This window comes from Phycodurus eques, chromosome 1 (genome assembly GCF_024500275.1).
Source record: "Phycodurus eques isolate BA_2022a chromosome 1, UOR_Pequ_1.1, whole genome shotgun sequence".
In the NCBI taxonomy this organism is placed as follows: domain Eukaryota; kingdom Metazoa; phylum Chordata; class Actinopteri; order Syngnathiformes; family Syngnathidae; genus Phycodurus; species Phycodurus eques.
Window position 1 is genome coordinate 2,058,430 of NC_084525.1, and position 18,019 is coordinate 2,076,448.

At 42.7% G+C, this 18,019-nt stretch overlaps 2 protein-coding genes across 6 annotated transcripts in view; one reads left to right on the forward strand and one right to left on the reverse strand.

The window, feature by feature from the left end:
• The window catches only part of ptpn11b (protein tyrosine phosphatase non-receptor type 11b), a 39,799-nt gene extending 31,169 nt beyond the window's left edge, over positions 1-8,630 (forward strand). For 3 of the 5 annotated variants that reach the window (XM_061671871.1, XM_061671897.1, XM_061671889.1), the window contains 4 exons: positions 679-830; positions 1,018-1,118; positions 1,998-2,127; positions 3,413-8,630. In XM_061671871.1, coding sequence (XP_061527855.1) covers positions 679-830; positions 1,018-1,118; positions 1,998-2,085 — 341 coding nt within the window. In that variant the 3' untranslated portion in view covers positions 2,086-2,127; positions 3,413-8,630. Of the gene's footprint in view, positions 1-678; positions 831-1,017; positions 1,119-1,997; positions 2,128-3,412 lie in introns of those variants that run through there. The other 2 variants (XM_061671879.1, XM_061671906.1) reach the window with 2 other exon arrangements.
• A 3,050-nt stretch (positions 8,631-11,680) lies between these two features.
• Positions 11,681-17,766, reverse strand: LOC133409312 (RING finger protein 223). The gene is made up of 2 exons (XM_061689576.1): positions 17,590-17,766; positions 11,681-13,035 (listed from the first exon to the last, which is right to left on the reverse strand). Exon 2 carries the CDS (start codon positions 12,935-12,937, stop codon positions 12,245-12,247), a length of 693 nt encoding a protein of 230 aa, XP_061545560.1. The 5' UTR covers positions 12,938-13,035; positions 17,590-17,766; the 3' UTR covers positions 11,681-12,244.
• Between the last annotated feature and the right edge of the window lie 253 nt (positions 17,767-18,019).

Consider the following 18,019-nt stretch of genomic DNA (forward strand, 5'->3'; position numbering starts at 1 on the left):
GGATGTTGTCCAGAACTGCTTCCATTATAACCACCAGACTATATCATCAGGTCGGTGTCAGCAGTTCTGCTATTTCATTTGCATTATTAAAGTAGCTACCAAATTCAATAAAACTTTTTTGTTTTGTTTTGTTTTTGTTGCGGCGGCACGGTGGCCGACTGGTTAGAGCGTCAGCCTCACAGTTCTGAGGACCGGGGTTCAATCCCCGGCCCCGCCTGTGTGGAGTTTGCATGTTCTTCCCGTGCCCGCGTGGGTTTTCTCCGGGCACTCCGGTTTCCTCCCACATCCCCAAAACATGCATGAATTGGAGACTCTAAATTGCCCGTAGGTGTGAATGTGAGTGCAAATGCTTGTTTGTTTGGATGTGCCCTGCGATTGGCTGGCAACCAGTTCAGGGTGTACCCCGCCTCCTGCTCGATGACAGCTGGGATGGGCTCCGGCGCGCCCGCGACTCAAGTGAGGAGAAGCGGCTCAGAAAATGGATGGAGGGATGTTGTTGTTGCTTTTGAATAAACCTCAACCTGATCTGCAACACAATCCTCACTGATCCTATCATACTGAATACATGAACTGACATAAATCCATCTGTTATAACGTTTTTGTTCTGGACTTTTGCTGAACTTTGGTTGTGTTTTTTTTACTGCATGTTATGCATGCATGTGGATGTTTGTGCCCCAGGCCTTGATTGTGATATTGACATCCCGAAGATCATCCAGAGGGTGCGGCAGCAGCGGTCCGGCATGGTACAGACAGAGGCCCAGTACAAATTCATCTACATGGCCGTGCAGCAGTACATAGACACAGCCCAGAAAAGACTGGAAGAAGAGCAGGTATTTTCCTGGATGTTGTCAAACACAAAATCCAAAGCTTTAAAATATTCACCCAGGGGGGACTTATCATGGTAACGATCCCAGTAGGGCTCCAAAGTGTTTTCATTGTGGATCTTTGCCATCTAATTCAAACCAATTAGTGAGGAGAAAAGTGAAGCCGCATAGTAATGATGTTGTTACTTTGCAGAGGAGTAAAATGAAGGAGAGAGAGTACTCCAACATCAAATATCCTCCCATGGCCAACTCAAGGTCTAAACTCAACATGGCGTCGTCACGCTCTTCGTCTGTGTGAGTACAACTCGGACCCTTGCGTTCAACTGACCTTTGACAAATCTAGAGAGGCTTAGGTGGGCTCGTAACTGTTTGATTTGTTCAATTCAAACAAATCCATTTACTGCAGAAAACAAAACACAGCCAAAAAAAAAAAAAAAGATAATAACAGTGAAGTTAGACACAGCAAGTTCATTATATTACATTTGTGTAAATATGTAATGTAATGTAATTTGGACATTATTGAAGAAGGCAATAAGAAAGATCCTTTTTAACTTTGACGGTGGGAGACGGTCAAGGTCGCGGTGAATTCCCATCAGCTGGATCAGACTAGGGTTTCATCAGAATAAATCAGAATTTTCTATATATATAAATATATATATATATATATATATATATATATATATATGGAATATATTGGATTCCATACGTTTTGCACACCACCAAGAATTACAAAAAATTATAATAATAATAATTCTCCTTGGTCTGTTTGTTGCACAACGTGACTACAGTGGTAAACAACGGATTGGCTATGCCACCGTGTCATTGCGAGATCTATCCGAAGAACACACCTGCGGTAAATCAAAACAAAAACTAAATCCTGGTGGTGAAAAGACATTTAAATATGGAATATAATGTCGTTTCTGTGCTGACGTCTAGTTGTTTACTTATGTTCTGGACACATGCAGGTTGTTTCATGTATTCAGTAAATGTAAACAGTGATACTGAATATGACTCACTTGAAAGTAGTAGATGAAAGATGAGTACAGTCAAAACTTTGCTTACAGACAGTTGACAGTAAATCTGTAAATTGGGCACCGATTAGGACCTGCAGTGTGAATGCATTCTTCGAGATTGGAGTTCTTTGCCACATATTGCCCCTCTGTGTAATTGTAGAATGACAAACGAGGATTCTTCAAGTGTGTACGAGAACATCAACTTTAAAAGCCCGCAGACGTCCTTCAGCAGTAACACGAGGAGGTAAAACCAGTGCTGCGGACCTCCACGTGTTTCTGCAAGCTTCTCTGTGAGTACTTGAACATCGTTTGCAATTTGGGTTGTGAAACACTTTAACTGGCCACCATGAAAACCTGCTCAATTTGCTTGGGCTCTTCAATTCTCTCCATTTTAACTTGACAATTACTCGTCAGGGCTCTGAAGATCTTATTCTCTATGTTGGACTAGACCGATTGACTAGACCACTTAATTCACCTTGAAAGTTAATTCTTTATTTTACCCTCTCTTTTAATGTTGACTTCCTGCAGTTGAAATGGTTTCGTATCCTAATATTTATATTATGTGTTCTGCGCTACCGGTTTTCAACCTTTCTAAAAGGGGTCGGAAAAGTTTTTCTTCGGGTACACCGACTTCCTCCCACATTCCAAAAGCGTGTCATTTAGCTTCATTTAAGACTCTAAATCCAATTGTCCGTGCCGGTACCTGTTAAGGTGAGCGTGAATGGTTGTTTGTCCATATGCGCCCTGCGATTGGCCGGCAACCGGTCCAGGGTGTACTCCTCCTCTCGCTCAAAGTCAGCTGGGAGAGACTCCAGCTCTCCCGTCCGACGCCAATGAGGACGAGAGCCACAGAAAAATGAATTAGGATAAAGATATTGGTACAAAAAAACAATTGGACAATGTATTTCATATGAACAGTAGTTTTAACATTTTTACATTGTATTGAATAATCGGTCAATGAATTATAATTCAATTAATTGTAACTAATAACGTTTAAAATGAGAGCGAATTATTTTATTATTGAAAAAAAATGGATTATCCATATTTTATAGCACATTTTCACTTCAATTTTTCTACCTCATTGACAGATGAGGTGGCACATCTGTCCATTGTAAAAATTGAGCACAAAAGTTTGCCCACCCTTGATCTATAGAGCCAGTTTCATTCTGTCTGGGTCTAAAGTTAGTTATTCTATGTATGATTTTAATAGCCTGTAGCACAGACCTGCATATGCATATTTATTTTGTTAAATTGTTTTATGATTATCATTATTTTTATTTTTTTTTAACTTGAGTAGGCGTTGTCCACACAACACCACCACCACCACACACAAAAACAATAAAGCAACACCGTATGCTTATCATTTGTCGCGTCAGTGTTGCAAAAACACGAGTGTGTCCAGCTCCGCGTCCCTGCTTTGAAATCCGACTTAATTGACACCGAGTTGGCTCATCTTGCGGCCGAGTGTGTGCTGAGCACGGCTCCACCTCGACCAGGACGTCTGATTCTTGTGCTCCTAATTGAAAGAAACAGCAGCATTGTACACCACTTGTCTGTCTTGTGTGTTCACTTCAGTGTCAGCAGAGGCCTCATATGCTGCCCGAAATCCCTCCAGTGTCGAGGGAGGGGGGGGGGGGCGAGGGGGGTTGTCTGGAGCGCGGCGCACTGCCTAAACCCCACGAGCGTCCACACGGACTGTGGCGAGCGCGGACCCTCTCGAGTCGCTCCGGAGTTAAACCTCCAAGAACAAGGAGGACTTGTCACGCATTGCGCCCGCCCCCTCTTTCCTACAGCTCTGCTGCTGCCTCCAAAGCCTTCCCCTCTCTTAATCAGCGAAAGTGCCTTGTTGTCTGTAATCAAGCTTTCACATCTCTGCTCTTACTTGGAAAGATGAGCGTTCAAGCAGGGGTCGTGCCACCACAAAAATGTCGGCTTGGAGCCAAGAAAAGGTCAACGCGAGGTCAACTCAGACATGCTAAGCCGAAGCTGCTGCTGTTTTTCAGGCATCTCATAAACACGGACCGCGGCGCTATCTGTCTTATTCACAAACCATCAACATATGTTCTTGTATTGTTTCTTCTCATTTTTGTATCCCACTGAAATTTTATTTGTGATCGTTCGTTGAAAGGATTTATGTGCAAACGAGATCACTGTTTTATTTGGAACTGGTTAAGAGTTTGTGTTTGTCAGCACCGAATATCTCAGCATGGTCCAAAAATGGTACCTGACAAAATATAAGCTCATGTACTGTAATTTACAAAAGCCCATTATGGCCACACGGGAAAGAAAGTCAGAATGCATAAAATACTATGAGAAGATCATTTTTGGGAGAATAACGTTGTAATTGTGAGAATAGTAGTGTCTAAATGCTATCTATATTATTATTAATGTAATCATAATATGACTATGAAAAAAAAGGTCATTTTACTAGACCAATAAATTCATATTATGAGGGGGAAAAAATAAGAATTACATGGAAAAATACATATCATGTGGGGATGTCTTAACATGATAAAAGATCATTTCATACATTTCAAATACTGAACTGTAATATTATGAGGAAAAAGTCGGTAGATGGGAAAAAAATAACTACAATTGTAATATTACATGGAAATTTTTCTCATTTTAAAATACCATATGAAAAGAATATGTACTGTAATAAGGTCCTTTCATTATAAAAAAAAACCCAATCATTACTGTCATAGTAATATTTAAAAAAACATTTTGATTGTGCGCATAAAGAGATTTGATTGATAGGACAAGAAAAAAAGTCATAATTTCATGAGGAAAAAATCCCAACATCACGAGATTTGTTTGTGAGAATAAAGACATACTATTACAAGAGTAAAGTTGCAGTATTACCAGAAAAGAGCTATTTTGCAAGAATAAAAATTTTTGACTTTGAAAAAAAAAAAAAAGTGTAATTTTCTGATAATGAAGATGTGACATCCCTAATTATAAATGTATACCTGCGGTAAAATGAGGACTGGTGAAAATCTTGTCAAGTTAGACTTTCTGGCACGTTTGACCTTTTTTTTTGTTTTGTTTTGTTTTCAGTGTGGTCCTACACTCGTTAGATCATAGCCAATAATCGTCAGGCAGAAATGAGGCGAAGATTCCTGAATCAGAAGTAGCAATCTCTGGACTTTGTTTGAATTGCTGTCCTTGTTAATCGTCAAGTCTGATGCGCTTCAACATCTGCCCCGGGAGAGAGGGTCACAAGGAGACGAGGGAAAAGGGACGGCGATTACGGCGCACCAGATGGCCAAGATTGAAGAATAGATTTGTCTCCAAAAAGTAATTTAGACAAGGGCTGTAATCCAGGCTTGATGGCGTACGGCCACATCACTGATGCGATAAGGAGCCGTCGGAGCGCTGAACCCTGCGTGCCGTGAGCTATTTTTAGCCTCTGCCAAAATATCCTCGTCAAAAACAATTGCAACCATGTTAGTGGGACGTGACCCGGCTTGTGTGAAAAGTCATGAAGAGCTCAACGTCTGTCAAAGAGAGAGTCAAGCTAACTTCAAGGATCAATTCCTCGAATTTGGATCAACACCAAATTAGACAGTTGCCCACCGTGTCTGGATATTGTCATTAAAATTCGGACTTAATGGCTAAGAAAAAGAATTAGCGCTCAGGCCGTCCACAAGGTTTTTCTTCAAAATGGTCAAGTCATTTTGCATAATGCTAACTTTAATGACTTGCTTGGCAGAGACCTCTACACTTGGCTTCCAACTCAAGCTCAAAAGTGAGCAGAATTACTTGGGGGGGGGGGGTTTTTGTACGTATTTCTCATATTTTTTTAATTTAATCTTAACTCACTTTCTTGACATGAATAGAGGTAAAGTAGAAAACCTGTTTATCTGTGTTGTAACATTTAGCCAGCAAATCCAATACATCCAAATAATATGATAAAGCAGTTTTCCAAAGGCTCCCGTTTTACATAACAAAAATCTCTCAAGCAAAAGTGTCACAATACAATACTGAATACTGAAATAAGGATGATCCCGTCTCAATTTTCTCACAAATTGCCTTACTCGGTGAGCGTTCTGGGCCTGTTGAACACAAAACTGACGGCTTCTGTTGGCAACAGGTGGATATGCAGGTTAATTGTACCGTCTAGCGTCTCATGGGAGAGCATTGAATTCTTCTGCCTGTCGTTATACGGCACAGATAGATGCAAAAAATATAGATTTGTCATTAGTAATAAATAATAGAATTTCATGGCGAAATGAAGTGAAAATTGGATTGCACACTATTGTACCACAGCATCCAGGTTGGCTTTTCACTGTGACACTGTCAGTCTCTGTTGGGGACTGATTTACTAAGATCTCAAATAGCAGGAGCAGGTTTGCGGGATCTATTCATATTGCGACGTACTTGGCAACAGGTATAACGGTGGCGGACACCGTCCTATTTAAATGAAGGTTTTGCGCATGGATCATTTTTAAGTGCACCGCAAGCGCCAAATTGAAGTTTGAAATGATGGAAGTGTTAGTGGAAGAGGCAGACAAACCGTGGATATAGCGCTACAATATTTATCACCCCTTTTGATCCACACACAATTTGCATATTGAAAGAATGTGTATGTGCTTAGAATTACAGTATAAACTCTCTGTTTGAAAGGGGAATAAGTCTCCTATGAGCGCATCTCTTCCACAGCAGCCCTGCCGGCCCTCGATGTCGTGTGCCGTGGGATTAGAGCCATTTTGTCCTCTTTTTCAAGCTTTCTAAGTTTTCTTACTGTCTTTCACTGTCTACCGGCCCATCATTTCTTACATTCTGTCAAGGCTGTCGATGGAAAACACGTGGATGCCGCTAATGCTAATCCATCTCTTCTACCAAATGATGCAAAAAAGACATAACACACACATAGCACACTGCACAAAGAGCTTTTGTCGTGTTTTGTCCGTGGTGGGTTTAAATGGGGCTGCTGTGGCTGCCGGGAACATAATGTAAAATAAGGCGTAGATCACGCAGTACCTCCAAAATTGCATTTTGTCTCGATAATTTTTGGTTTTGGCCTTTCAAAAACGTTCACAAAGATCTATTGTCTTATTTTGCCGACGCGTCCTCCTCACAATCACAGCAGTCATTGTTATACACAGCAGTGCAAAATCAACCACCGCAATTGTTCTCACATTTTATAAATCACATTGCGTGTGATAAATTGATCTTTTTGCATCTATCTACTCCTCCCAATATTTTGTGCATTTGGGTAGAAATGCTGAAAAGGTCATATTCTACCATGCAGGTGCACTCTCCCGTCCACTCAAATCTGTCATTTATGCATTCATTCACCTCTGCAATTGCAGAGCTTTCCTCTTCAAACATTCTGCTGGCGGTATATTGTAGTATATTTTATTTTATTTTTTTGTTTTATTTCATAGTAATGGCACAATGGTGTGTTATATGTTAAATCATTTGTGTTTATTTGATCTATGTTGGTTGTCAAATATGGTAAAGTTACTCTCCCGCAGTCTGTGGCAGAAGCTAGTTACAGAACATTGCTGGTATAGAACAGCACGCACACCCGCTTTTATATTGATGGACATACAAACATGTGTTCAAGTCATAAGCACTTTTTCTGACTAAATGACTTTTCCTGCCTTTATTTCATACAGAATAAAATAAACTCATTGGCGACGAAACATCCGCTATGGAAATTATTTTCATATTTAAAGTGTGCGATATTTTCCAAATTGATTTCTATGGCATTCACAAGTCTCTAGAAAACTCCAGGCTCCATGATTTACAGCCAGCCTCAGACTTCGATGACTCACGCCTCTTAGACGGTTGCGCACACGTTTCCCGGTTACCTGGGTGGGTGTGCCAGAAGTCTGGACGGTAGAATGCACGAAGCTGTAACGTGCGCAAGCCAGGCGCGTTAAAACAACGACACGAACGGGAGAATAGGACCCCAAATTAATTGCGTGGCTTTTTTGCCCATTTGGCAGTCCCAGTCCTGTGTGTGCCCGGTTATTAAATCAGCTTCTACTGTACATCTCTTGGCATGTAAAATCGAGTTTGCACCCATTTTTGTATGAGCAAACCCTTGCTAAATCAGGCCCTAAGTGTGATCAAATGAAGTGTCGAAGGTGGAGAAAATAATGAATACTATCTGACCCTATGGTGCAGTCCCATGAGAGCCTTATTTTAAAAATGATCAAGTTGGTCGTGTGTGCTGCATTCACAGTCACCTTGTCATATTTTGTTTGAATTTATTTTCTACATTTGCTACATTCATGGCATTGCTACCTAGTGTCTGTTAGAATACAGTCCCTCCCCCTTTTCCCTCGAAACTGCGGGTTGTGTTCGCTCACTTAATCGAGAAATGGTTCGTTTTGTTGCTGTATTTATGAACTTTGTCACACTGTGGATCCTTTTGCTTTGTTTCATTTGTCTTTCACTTTGCCTCTTTCTTTATGTTATGTCGTAACATCAATACTTGAAAGTGTGAAACTGCTGAATCTTGGACAATTTATTTATTTTTTCTCATTTAAAAATGTTCATGATTTGATTGTGTTTGTTTGAATTTATATTATTGTTGTTGTTAAGTTACCTCTGGCTCTGATTTGAACCAGTGTACATGGAGGTTTGCAGTGTACTTCTCTCTGCTAGTCCTCTCACTATTTACTTGAAGATGTTTGTTTTGGTTACTTGCTCCTCTTATATGTCTGAGGTGAGTCCTTTTTTGTTGTTCTTGCACTGGCTTCTGCTCAGATGCCTTCTCGCTGTACAGGCCGCTTAGTGGCAACAATCCGGTTTGTAACAATAAACCTATTGTACGTTATCCTGACTGACTTTTTGATGTTGGAATGAATTTCAGGGGAAAATTCAAATGAGAGTTTTAAATAAAAACAGAATACAATGATTTGCAAATCATTTTTGACCTATATTTAATTGAATATGCTACAAAGACAATATATTTAATGTTCAAACTGATAGCAAATAATCATGAACTTAGAATTTTATGGCTGCAACACGTTCCAAACAAGCTGGGACAGGGTCATGTTTACCACTGTGTTACATCACCTGTTCTTGTAACAACATTCAATAAACCTTTGGGAACTGAGGACACTAATTGTTGAAGCTTTGTAGGTGGAATCCTTTCCCATTCTTGCTTGATGTACAGCTTCAGCTTGTCTTGCAGGGGCCTCCATGAAAAAGACGTTGCTTGGATGGCAGCATCTGTTTCTCCAAAACCTGTATGTACCTTTCAGCATTAATGGTGCCTTCACAGATGTGTAAGTTACCCATGCCATTGGCACCAACACAGCCCCATACCATCACAGAGGCTGGCTTTTGAACTTTGCGTCCATAGCAGTCCGGATGGTTCTTTTCCTCTTTGGCCCGGAGGACCGACGTCCACAATTTCCCAAAACAATTTGAAATGTGGACTTGTCGGACCGGCGGCACGGTGGGCGACTGGTTAGAGCGTCAGCCTCACAGTTCTGAGGACCCGGGTTCAATCCCACTCCCCGCCTGTGTGGAGTTTGCATGTTCTCCCCGTGCCTGCGTGGGTTTTCTCCGGGCACTCCGGTTTCCTCCCACATCCCAAAAACATGCATTAATTGGAGACTCTAAATTGCCCGTAGGCATGACTGTGAGTGGAAATGGTTGTTTGTTGCTGTGTGCCCTGCGATTGGCTGGCAACCAGTTCAGGGTGTACCCCCCCCCCCCCCTCCTGCCCGATGACACCTGGGATAGGCTCCAGCACGCCTGCGACCCTAGTGAGGAGAAGCGGCTCAGAAAATGGATGGATGGATGGATGGATGGATGGATGGATGGATGGACGGATGGACGGATGGACGGACTTGTCGGACCACAGAACACTTTTCCACTTTTGCGTCGGTCCATCTTAGATGAGCTCGGGCCCAGAGCAGCCGGCGGCGTTTCTGGGTGTTGTTGATAAATGGCTTTTGTTTTGCATAGTAGAGTTTCAAGTTGCACTTACGGATGTAGCGCCAAACTGTATTTACTGACAATGGTTTTCTGAAGTGAGGCGGCACGGTGGGCGACTGGTTAGCGCATCAGCCTCACAGTTCTGAGGACCCGGGTTCTTCAATCCCCGTCCCCGCCTGTGTGGAGTTTGCATGTTCTCCCCGTGCCTGCGTGGGTTTTCTCCGGGCACTCCGGTTTCCTCCCACATCCCAAAAACATGCATTAATTGGAGACTCTAAATTGCCCGTAGGCATGACTGTGAGTGGAAATGGTTGTTTGTTGCTGTGTGCCCTGCGATTGGCTGGCAACCAGTTCAGGGTGTACCCCCCCCCCCTTCCTGCCCGATGACACCTGGGATAGGCTCCAGCACGCCCGCGACCCTAGTGAGGAGAAGCGGCTCAGAAAATGGATGGATGGATGTTCCTGAGCCCGTGTGGTGATATCCTTTACACATTGATGTCGGTTTATGATGCAGCGCCGCCTGAGGGATCGAAGGTCACGGGCATTCAATGTTGGTTTTGGGCCTTGCCGCTTACATGCAGTGATTTCTCCAGATTCTCTGAACCTTTTGATGATATTATGGACCGCAAATGATGAAATCCCTAAGTTCTTTGCAATTGTACGTTGGGCAACATTGTCCTTCAACTGTTGGACTATTTTCTCCCGCACTTGTTCACAAAGAGGTGAACCTCGCCCCATCTTTGCTTGTGAATGACTGAGCAATTCAGGGAAGCTCCTTGTCTCCCCAATCGTGGCACCCACCTGTTCCCAATGAGCCTGTTCACCTGTGGGATGGTCCAAACACGTGTTTGATGAGCATTCCTCAACTTTCTTGCCACCTGACCCAGCTTTTTGGGAACGTGTTGCAGCCATAAAATTCTTAAGTTCATGATTATTTGCAAAACAAAACTAAGTTTATCAGTTTGAACATGAAATATCTTGTCTTTGTAGTATATTCAATTAAATATAGGTTTACAAATCATTGTATTCTGTTTTTATTTATGTTTAACACAACGTCCCAACTTCATTGGAATTGGGGATGTATGTGTATGATTCTGGCATGAGTTTGTATTTATTTTTTATGGAATTAACAGGAATGTCAAAAAGGCATTTCTTTTTTGCAACGTTATCTCAAATGAACAATCTTTGATCTACCGTATATCAATACATGCACTGTACTGTAGGTTTGTCCTTCTCCCATTCTGCACCACTCCGTTTATTCACTCAAATGTGGTTTTTTGTTTGTTTTTTTTAACACTCCCCCCATATTATCTGTAGTGAGCATTTACCACGTTTACGCTCATTCCTGGCTGGATCAATCAGGAAGTTGTCCTTTTATTACGGTCCCCTCAGTGACGATCAGCCGCCTGTCATCGTGACGGGCTGCACAGAAACCCCCTTTTTTGCTTCACCCAGGCACTCATTATTGCTACTTCCTGACAAGGCCTTTGTTCTGTTTAGTCAAGAGTCCAAGGTTCTATTTGGGAGGGTATTCTAGTTAATGACTGTTTTACGAGAACCTTTCCATGAAACTTGGCATCATAACGCATTTTCACTCACGTGGAAGTTGGCTTTCACTAACACCAAGTTCGACTTTTACGATGAAATGCTTTGACAAAACGGGACCCTTAAAGGCCACCAAACTTTTTAGTTGAGTCAAGTCGGCGTACATAACGGCAAAATGCAACTGTACAGTCACATTTGTCCTGGCTGATATGCCTTTTCTATTCTGAAAAATTTTTACATTCACACACGTTATGAATTTTAGGAGGAGTAAAAATATGATGACTACAAGTGTTTTCTTTATTTTGTGTGTGACCCACTCGTATTGTCAAATGTTGTTTTTGCCAGCTAGGAAAGTGAATCTCAACTAGCCAAAGCACCATTTTATTTCTCCTTTTCATTTATTAACAACAAACATTTCAACTCATCTAAAATATTTTGATGCAAAAAACAAAAACAAAACAAAAAGTCCCATTTTAAATCTACACACATGATGCAACTGTAATGAAATACAACATTAAGCAAGCCAGGCTCATTTTAATCCAGTCAAGAGGTTAAATGGTGCGAAATCTTCAAATTGTTGCTCTCCGATGAAAAGCATGTCTCCAAATCTAAGACAAGACAACAATAATAAAGTGTTTCCTTCCTTTCCTTCATGGGATTAAGTGTATGTAGTTACTTAAAGCTCTCAAAATGTGGACGTGTGCCTTTCAATGAACAGCGACAATATAGTTTCCCTAAAAAGCTGACGTGTGACGAGGTGTGGTATGGTGTATTTGTCCATATTACATGTTTGAAAAATAAATAAATATGGACTTCAGGACAGACACCATTGGGGGTCCTCCTCTTGGTCAAGCGCTGCTAAATGAAAAATGCACAGCGCGTCATCACAAGTGAACATTTTTCTTCTTGCGATCCACAAGCTATACACAATCAAGCCCAGAGGGCCAGCGTTCATGTCTATTCTGCCAGACCCGCAGGCCTGTTCAGCGGGTCAAAAGGGGTGACCGTCGTTGCGGCGGTGCGGTTCAGTTGGACCATCTGCATACATCGCATGTTTCCGGTGCGGAATACGCACTGCAGTGGCCACAGCACCACGACGACCAACAGCACCACGAGCACCACGAAGAGCACCATCCGCTTCCAGTCCGCCAGCCGGTCCAGCAGGCGTAACCTCGGAGGCGGGGTCTGGATCGGGGCGCCGCCTCCCTTGTCGGCGCCAATGTCAATGCAGATGCACAAGGCCGAGAGGCTGTCGGGCGCCGGCCTGGAGCTTTTGTAACACAACTTCTCGCCGTCCAGCCACACGGGCTCCTCCTGCTGCTGGTGGCCAGGTAAATTTTGCAGCATTTCGTGGTTGGTGGGCAGAGACGGCGGGCCCCCCTCGGGCAACGTTGTGCTGTGGCGGCAGAAGGGGCATAAGAGGTGCGTCGTCCCCTGGCCGCCTTCCTGCTCGGCCGGCGCGATCGCCATGAGGCGGGAGAGGCACTCCAAGCAGAAGGTGTGGGTGCAAGCCAACAACTTGGGCGTTTTGAAGACGTTGTCGTAGGTGTTGTAGCAGATGGGGCACTCCAGCTGGCTCACCGTGGACATTTTCTGCTGGGGCTCACCACTAGCCGCCTGCGTGTGCCAAAACTGCAGAGACTCTTCCATCTTTAGGAATATTGACCAAACTGCTGGGATCTGTCCCTTTCTGCACTCCTTCCGCCTCCTCCTCCTGCTCCTGCTTTGCCCGTGACTCCTCAATCCCCCTAAAGACACAAAACGAGTAGCAGTTGTTAGTTTAGCCCTCCACGTGTTCCTTTACCTTAGAACGCATTTAAGATCTGAAACATGCATCATTTCCAGCCACGCTCTATTTAACGACAGTATTTTTCGTGCTCTGAGAGTAATTTAAGATATGAATTTGAACACTCGTCCCAAATTTGGGGCAGGGGGCGGGGGGAGGGATACAGATTAAAGAATAAACAAATATGCATCTCTTCAAGGCATTCAATAAATCTACAGAGACTTCAGGTCATTTGAAATCTAAATGGTTAACTCCAAAAGTGTCATTTGTTGTGCTTTTTCACAATATACCAGCGGTGTCAAAAGAGGAAAAGTGTGACGATGACCGTTGAGCCAGAAATCCAATTTATTACCCCTTTTGGGGCGGGGCGTGCAGATAAGCCATTTCCAGTCCGGAACAATGGCATTGTGCCCGAGTTAGTTTCCGCCGCTTCTGGATGCAGGAATGTTCAAACTTGTTTGCATCACTGACCAAATAGTAGCTATGGTTGCCCTCAGGTTATTACTGTCAAACAATATAAACGTTTCATCGCTAGGTGTGTAACTGTACATCATAAAACACGGGTGGGTATGCACCTTGCTTTTAAGGTCACGATCCAGTACAGTAAGGAAACAAAATGCAAAACAAACTGCTTAAGTGTTGTGTAACCAGCAACAGTGTTGAGGAATTGGAAATTGAAACATCAACAGCTTTATTTTTGTTTTCTATTTCGGAAAGTTCAACTTCGATAGTTTGTCTTCTTGATAGGAAAAGAAGTTCAAGCAGTTTGAACAGTGTGAATTATTCTATCACAACACTAATGACGGCGTTTACTAATGCTTTGGCGCCGTCCGTGGTGAAGTGTGTATACTCGCACCAGAAGACGTGAGCAGGTAAATATATACCTTAATGCTTTATCCATCTCCTGTATCAGACAGAGCGGATGATTTCCTGAATACCTGAAGTTATGACGGCGCACTCCGTGAAGTTCAAATGTCAAACTGTTTGGATGGCTTCCGGCAGGTCTTCCTTCCCGAACCCTCGGCGGTGCTCCAAAGTCCCTGCTTGTTCTCGCTCGCAATGGCCCCATCTAACCTTGGAATTCCTGTGCCGCCCTCTCTTTTCTTTCTTTTATTTTTCTCCCTGCCCATTTATGACTATGATGGGATGTGCATGCAAAATCCCACCTGTCTTATCAATTTCGCTCTGCCCCCTAACTGCTGAAAGTAGCAGCCGCCCGCCACTCAAACAGCTCTACAGATACAATTCTACATCTCCTCATGATTGTTCAAATACACTTTAGTGTCACACGAGGACAAGCAAAATAGAAAATGAGTGGATGGAAGGACATCAAATGTTTGTGTTTGGGAAGTAAACGTTAGTTTGAGCTCACCACGGTAATGCTACTCCTTTACCCTTTTACCGTGTTTATTCCATGACATCTGATAATTATGACCCATCGGAGTAATTCGCTCACATTTTCAACAAAAAGAAGGTTTAATTAGGGTGGTGCAAGTGTGAGGCATGTTTTCACAGTACAATCTGTACCTGAAGGAATAGAATGCAGCCTGCGCACTGAGTAAATAACAACACTGGCTCGTGTTGTCTGAAGCCAGTGAAGTGAAAGCAGTTGTGATAGCAACACCGTCTGACCTTTGATGCCTTTCTATTAACACAGGACTCCGTGCGCTATGTGGTACCCGCGGATGCACACTCCAATAAGATCCAGTACAAGTGTTTGTATCAAAAAGTCTGCCTTTTTCAAGATACAGTAAGTAGTATCACTGTGCTGCAGTATGGAAGTCGCTTTGGTTATTACACTGTCTTTATTTCCAATATGTTTAATAGATGGGTAGCTGGCTAGTTAGGCGGGTGCATGATCAAAGTCAAATTAAAGTCACGTTTTTAGAGAAAAAGAGGTTAAAAACATTCATTCTATCTTGTGTAAAAATGATATAATTATGAAAATGAATTTGTGGTCCTTTGAAAAGAAGAAATCTTCATGATTGCCTGTTCAAGTTCCATCAAAATTACAATACCGTTCCAGAACTTCCCCCGATAGACGCCAATCACCAAAGTAGCGACCGCACATTTATTTGATCTATTTACACTGCATTTGACAGATTTATACATCGTTCCAATACAAAGTATGCACGTGAGATGGAGGCATTATTTTTGGCCCCCTGGGGTCGCCATCCTAACGAGCGCCACTGTAGTATTTGTGACTTTTAAATGTGTGTGCGTGTGTGGCTTACAACGCGGCAAATGGGAATGTGCTTATTACGTGCTTGTTTCCTTACCGTTTGTTCAATAGAGTGATTAAAAGTGCACCAGCATCCTAGATTTCCCATGGAGGGATTACAATTTGTTCTGAATAGCGATGGAATGTCGCTAATACTAAATGAGCTAACCATGTGCACTTTACCGTAGACATGTAGTTGCGTAAAACAGCAGTAGGCACATTGCACTTTTGTAAGTGTGAAATGATCCCCAACTTTGGACATTCTCTGTCTTTTAGGCATTCTTTCCTCCTGGTTTATTTGCTCGCTGAGTCCGCAGCAGTAACGGTCTACGTGGAAAAATGATCGCCACAAATTCCCGCAATACGATCAGAAATGAGATGTGTACGATTTTAAAATCCGGGATACAGTGGAAGCGCAAAAAGGAAATTGCAATATAGGGGGGAACAACTGTATGACGAGATTGGCATCATTTAAAACAGTCATTTTATGAGAATAAAGGAATTGTTCAAATGAATGAACAGAGGAAAACTATAAATATTTTGAATGAGTGAATGTTCAAACTTCTACATACGTGTAATTCAACTTTAAACTTTTTGATGAAAAAATACATTATTATATTAACAGTATGGGTATTACAGTTTAGCCTTTATTGTTATGATTTTTTTACTTTATGAAAGAATATCCGCCGGCAGAAATGGATGGATGGAAAGAATATCCTTGTTGTGGTGTACCGACTGAAGTGTCCTGCAAAGTCTTGCGTCTTCAGTTATCGTCGCCTCTTAAATGTGCAAAGCAAGGCTTCTCTGTGCAAGCCTTCTCAAATGCTTTGCGCAATTTAACTGAAGCCTTACACACGGCTGGCAAAGCTTGCGCACGCGTGCGACAAACTGAAACACTCGTTCAGCCCATCTTTTCAGAAAGCGTGCCAAGCTATTGGCGTGGAAATGTTGTTTAGTACCGTCGGTTACTTTGTTCACAGTAGAGAGGGCAATGGCGTACTCCAGCAAAGACAGGCGATATATCAGTATTTGGGCCAAAGTGCTGAATAGTATACGGTACGGTCAAATATTAACTCCCAAGACTCTGGCACGCCAACATTTAACTCCTGAGTGATAATGTTTTGTCTTATCACCTGCACATGTTGTTTATTTCTCCCTCACCTGTGCCACTGACCTACAGACGCACACTTTTAATCTTTCTTTTTTTAACTTCTGGTTGCGTTATTTGAGCCGAACCGGCAGTTTAACTGCCAAACGTGAGGATAATAAAGATGATGGTGCTCGCCCTTCCAGTTCTCAGGGCTGTTGGAACCTGATCCACCCTCTTGTTTAAAGAGCTTCAACATTATTAGGTAGCAGAAGGAGGGGGGGGGGAAAAAATACATAAAAAAAATAGGAGGTGAGTTTGCACTGCGTGCATAAAGTAAACACAAACCAGTCAGTGGAGTTGAACATGCGGCATGAGCGAGAAAAACTTTCAAGTAGTGACATATTGATAAATGGATGCAAGCGCTGCTTGCAACTGTGGGCAAATTTAACCGTTGATCATAAAAAAAAAAATAATAATAATTTTGTATCAGTGCGAATTAACCGTGCTACTTTAAAAGGTTGTAAAAGTAGTGATCTTCAATCTTTTTATTGTTGCTGATACTATTTTGCCATAATAATAATAATAATAATCTTGCCAGAGATGCCCTAATTAAATACAGAATGAGCCGGCGATAACCGTCGGCGACTTAAATAAATATGTCCACGGATGTCCGTATCTGTCTGCCTGCGCCCAGATCGAGTTCACCAAAATCGCTTTCGACCAGTTACTTGTAGATGTGATCTGAGCAGGTCTAAGTTTAGCCCGACTTTCTGCCACCAGATTGTCGCTGGGCCAGGCGCATGTCAAAGGGCACACCCTCGCAGCGCTGGAACACCCGGTTTGGCGCACAGGGGTCTGCCAAAGTGAGAATTAAAAATAGATCCTGTCGATTTTCTTCCCTCAGATGCTCTCTAAGCTAAAGTCTCACAAAATGTGGTGGTCTTGCATGTCACGCGTGATGATGGTTCTGTGGGGTAAAGATTTTCGAGAAAACTTTGGCTGAACTCCAGATTGCCCCACTTTTGAGGCATTCAATATTGGAGGTTCCACTGTATTAGAAATAACTCTCGGTGTAAAGCAGTTGCAGTTTGGGGGGAAAAAAACTAAACTTCTTGTTAAATTCATACATAGCTCTATAACAACAGCGTCGGAAAAAGACATTTTAAAAAGTAATTCCTATCGAGACGTGATCAGGAATAGTTTACCTGTAAACAAGGTGTCCTGGTGTCCTTGTGTCCCGTCACAGATAATGAAGAAGCATATTTCTGCCTCCAGCGTCGTCTTTCTCTCCTGGCCTCCTTTGTTAGCGTTAGGTGCCCTGCAGTGGGTGCACAGGTAGGTTGTGTGCGCGCGTGTTGTCCTTCCTCCCGCGTGCGCTTGTTGCTAGCTATCACCTTGTGTGCTCTGACAACTCCCGCCTTGTAGCACTTTATGCAAATGCTTCCAAACCGTCTCGTCCTTGAGGTGGCGACTTGAGGCGGGGCAGGAAAGCTCGCCAGAAATGCACTACTTTTGTTTCCAACATATCAACGCAACCCTCCTCTGAAGCGCCCCCCGTATGTTACAGAGAAGGAAATGTATTCACATTTTGTGTTGTGTTCAAATCACACACACACAAAAATGCTGATCAGTATG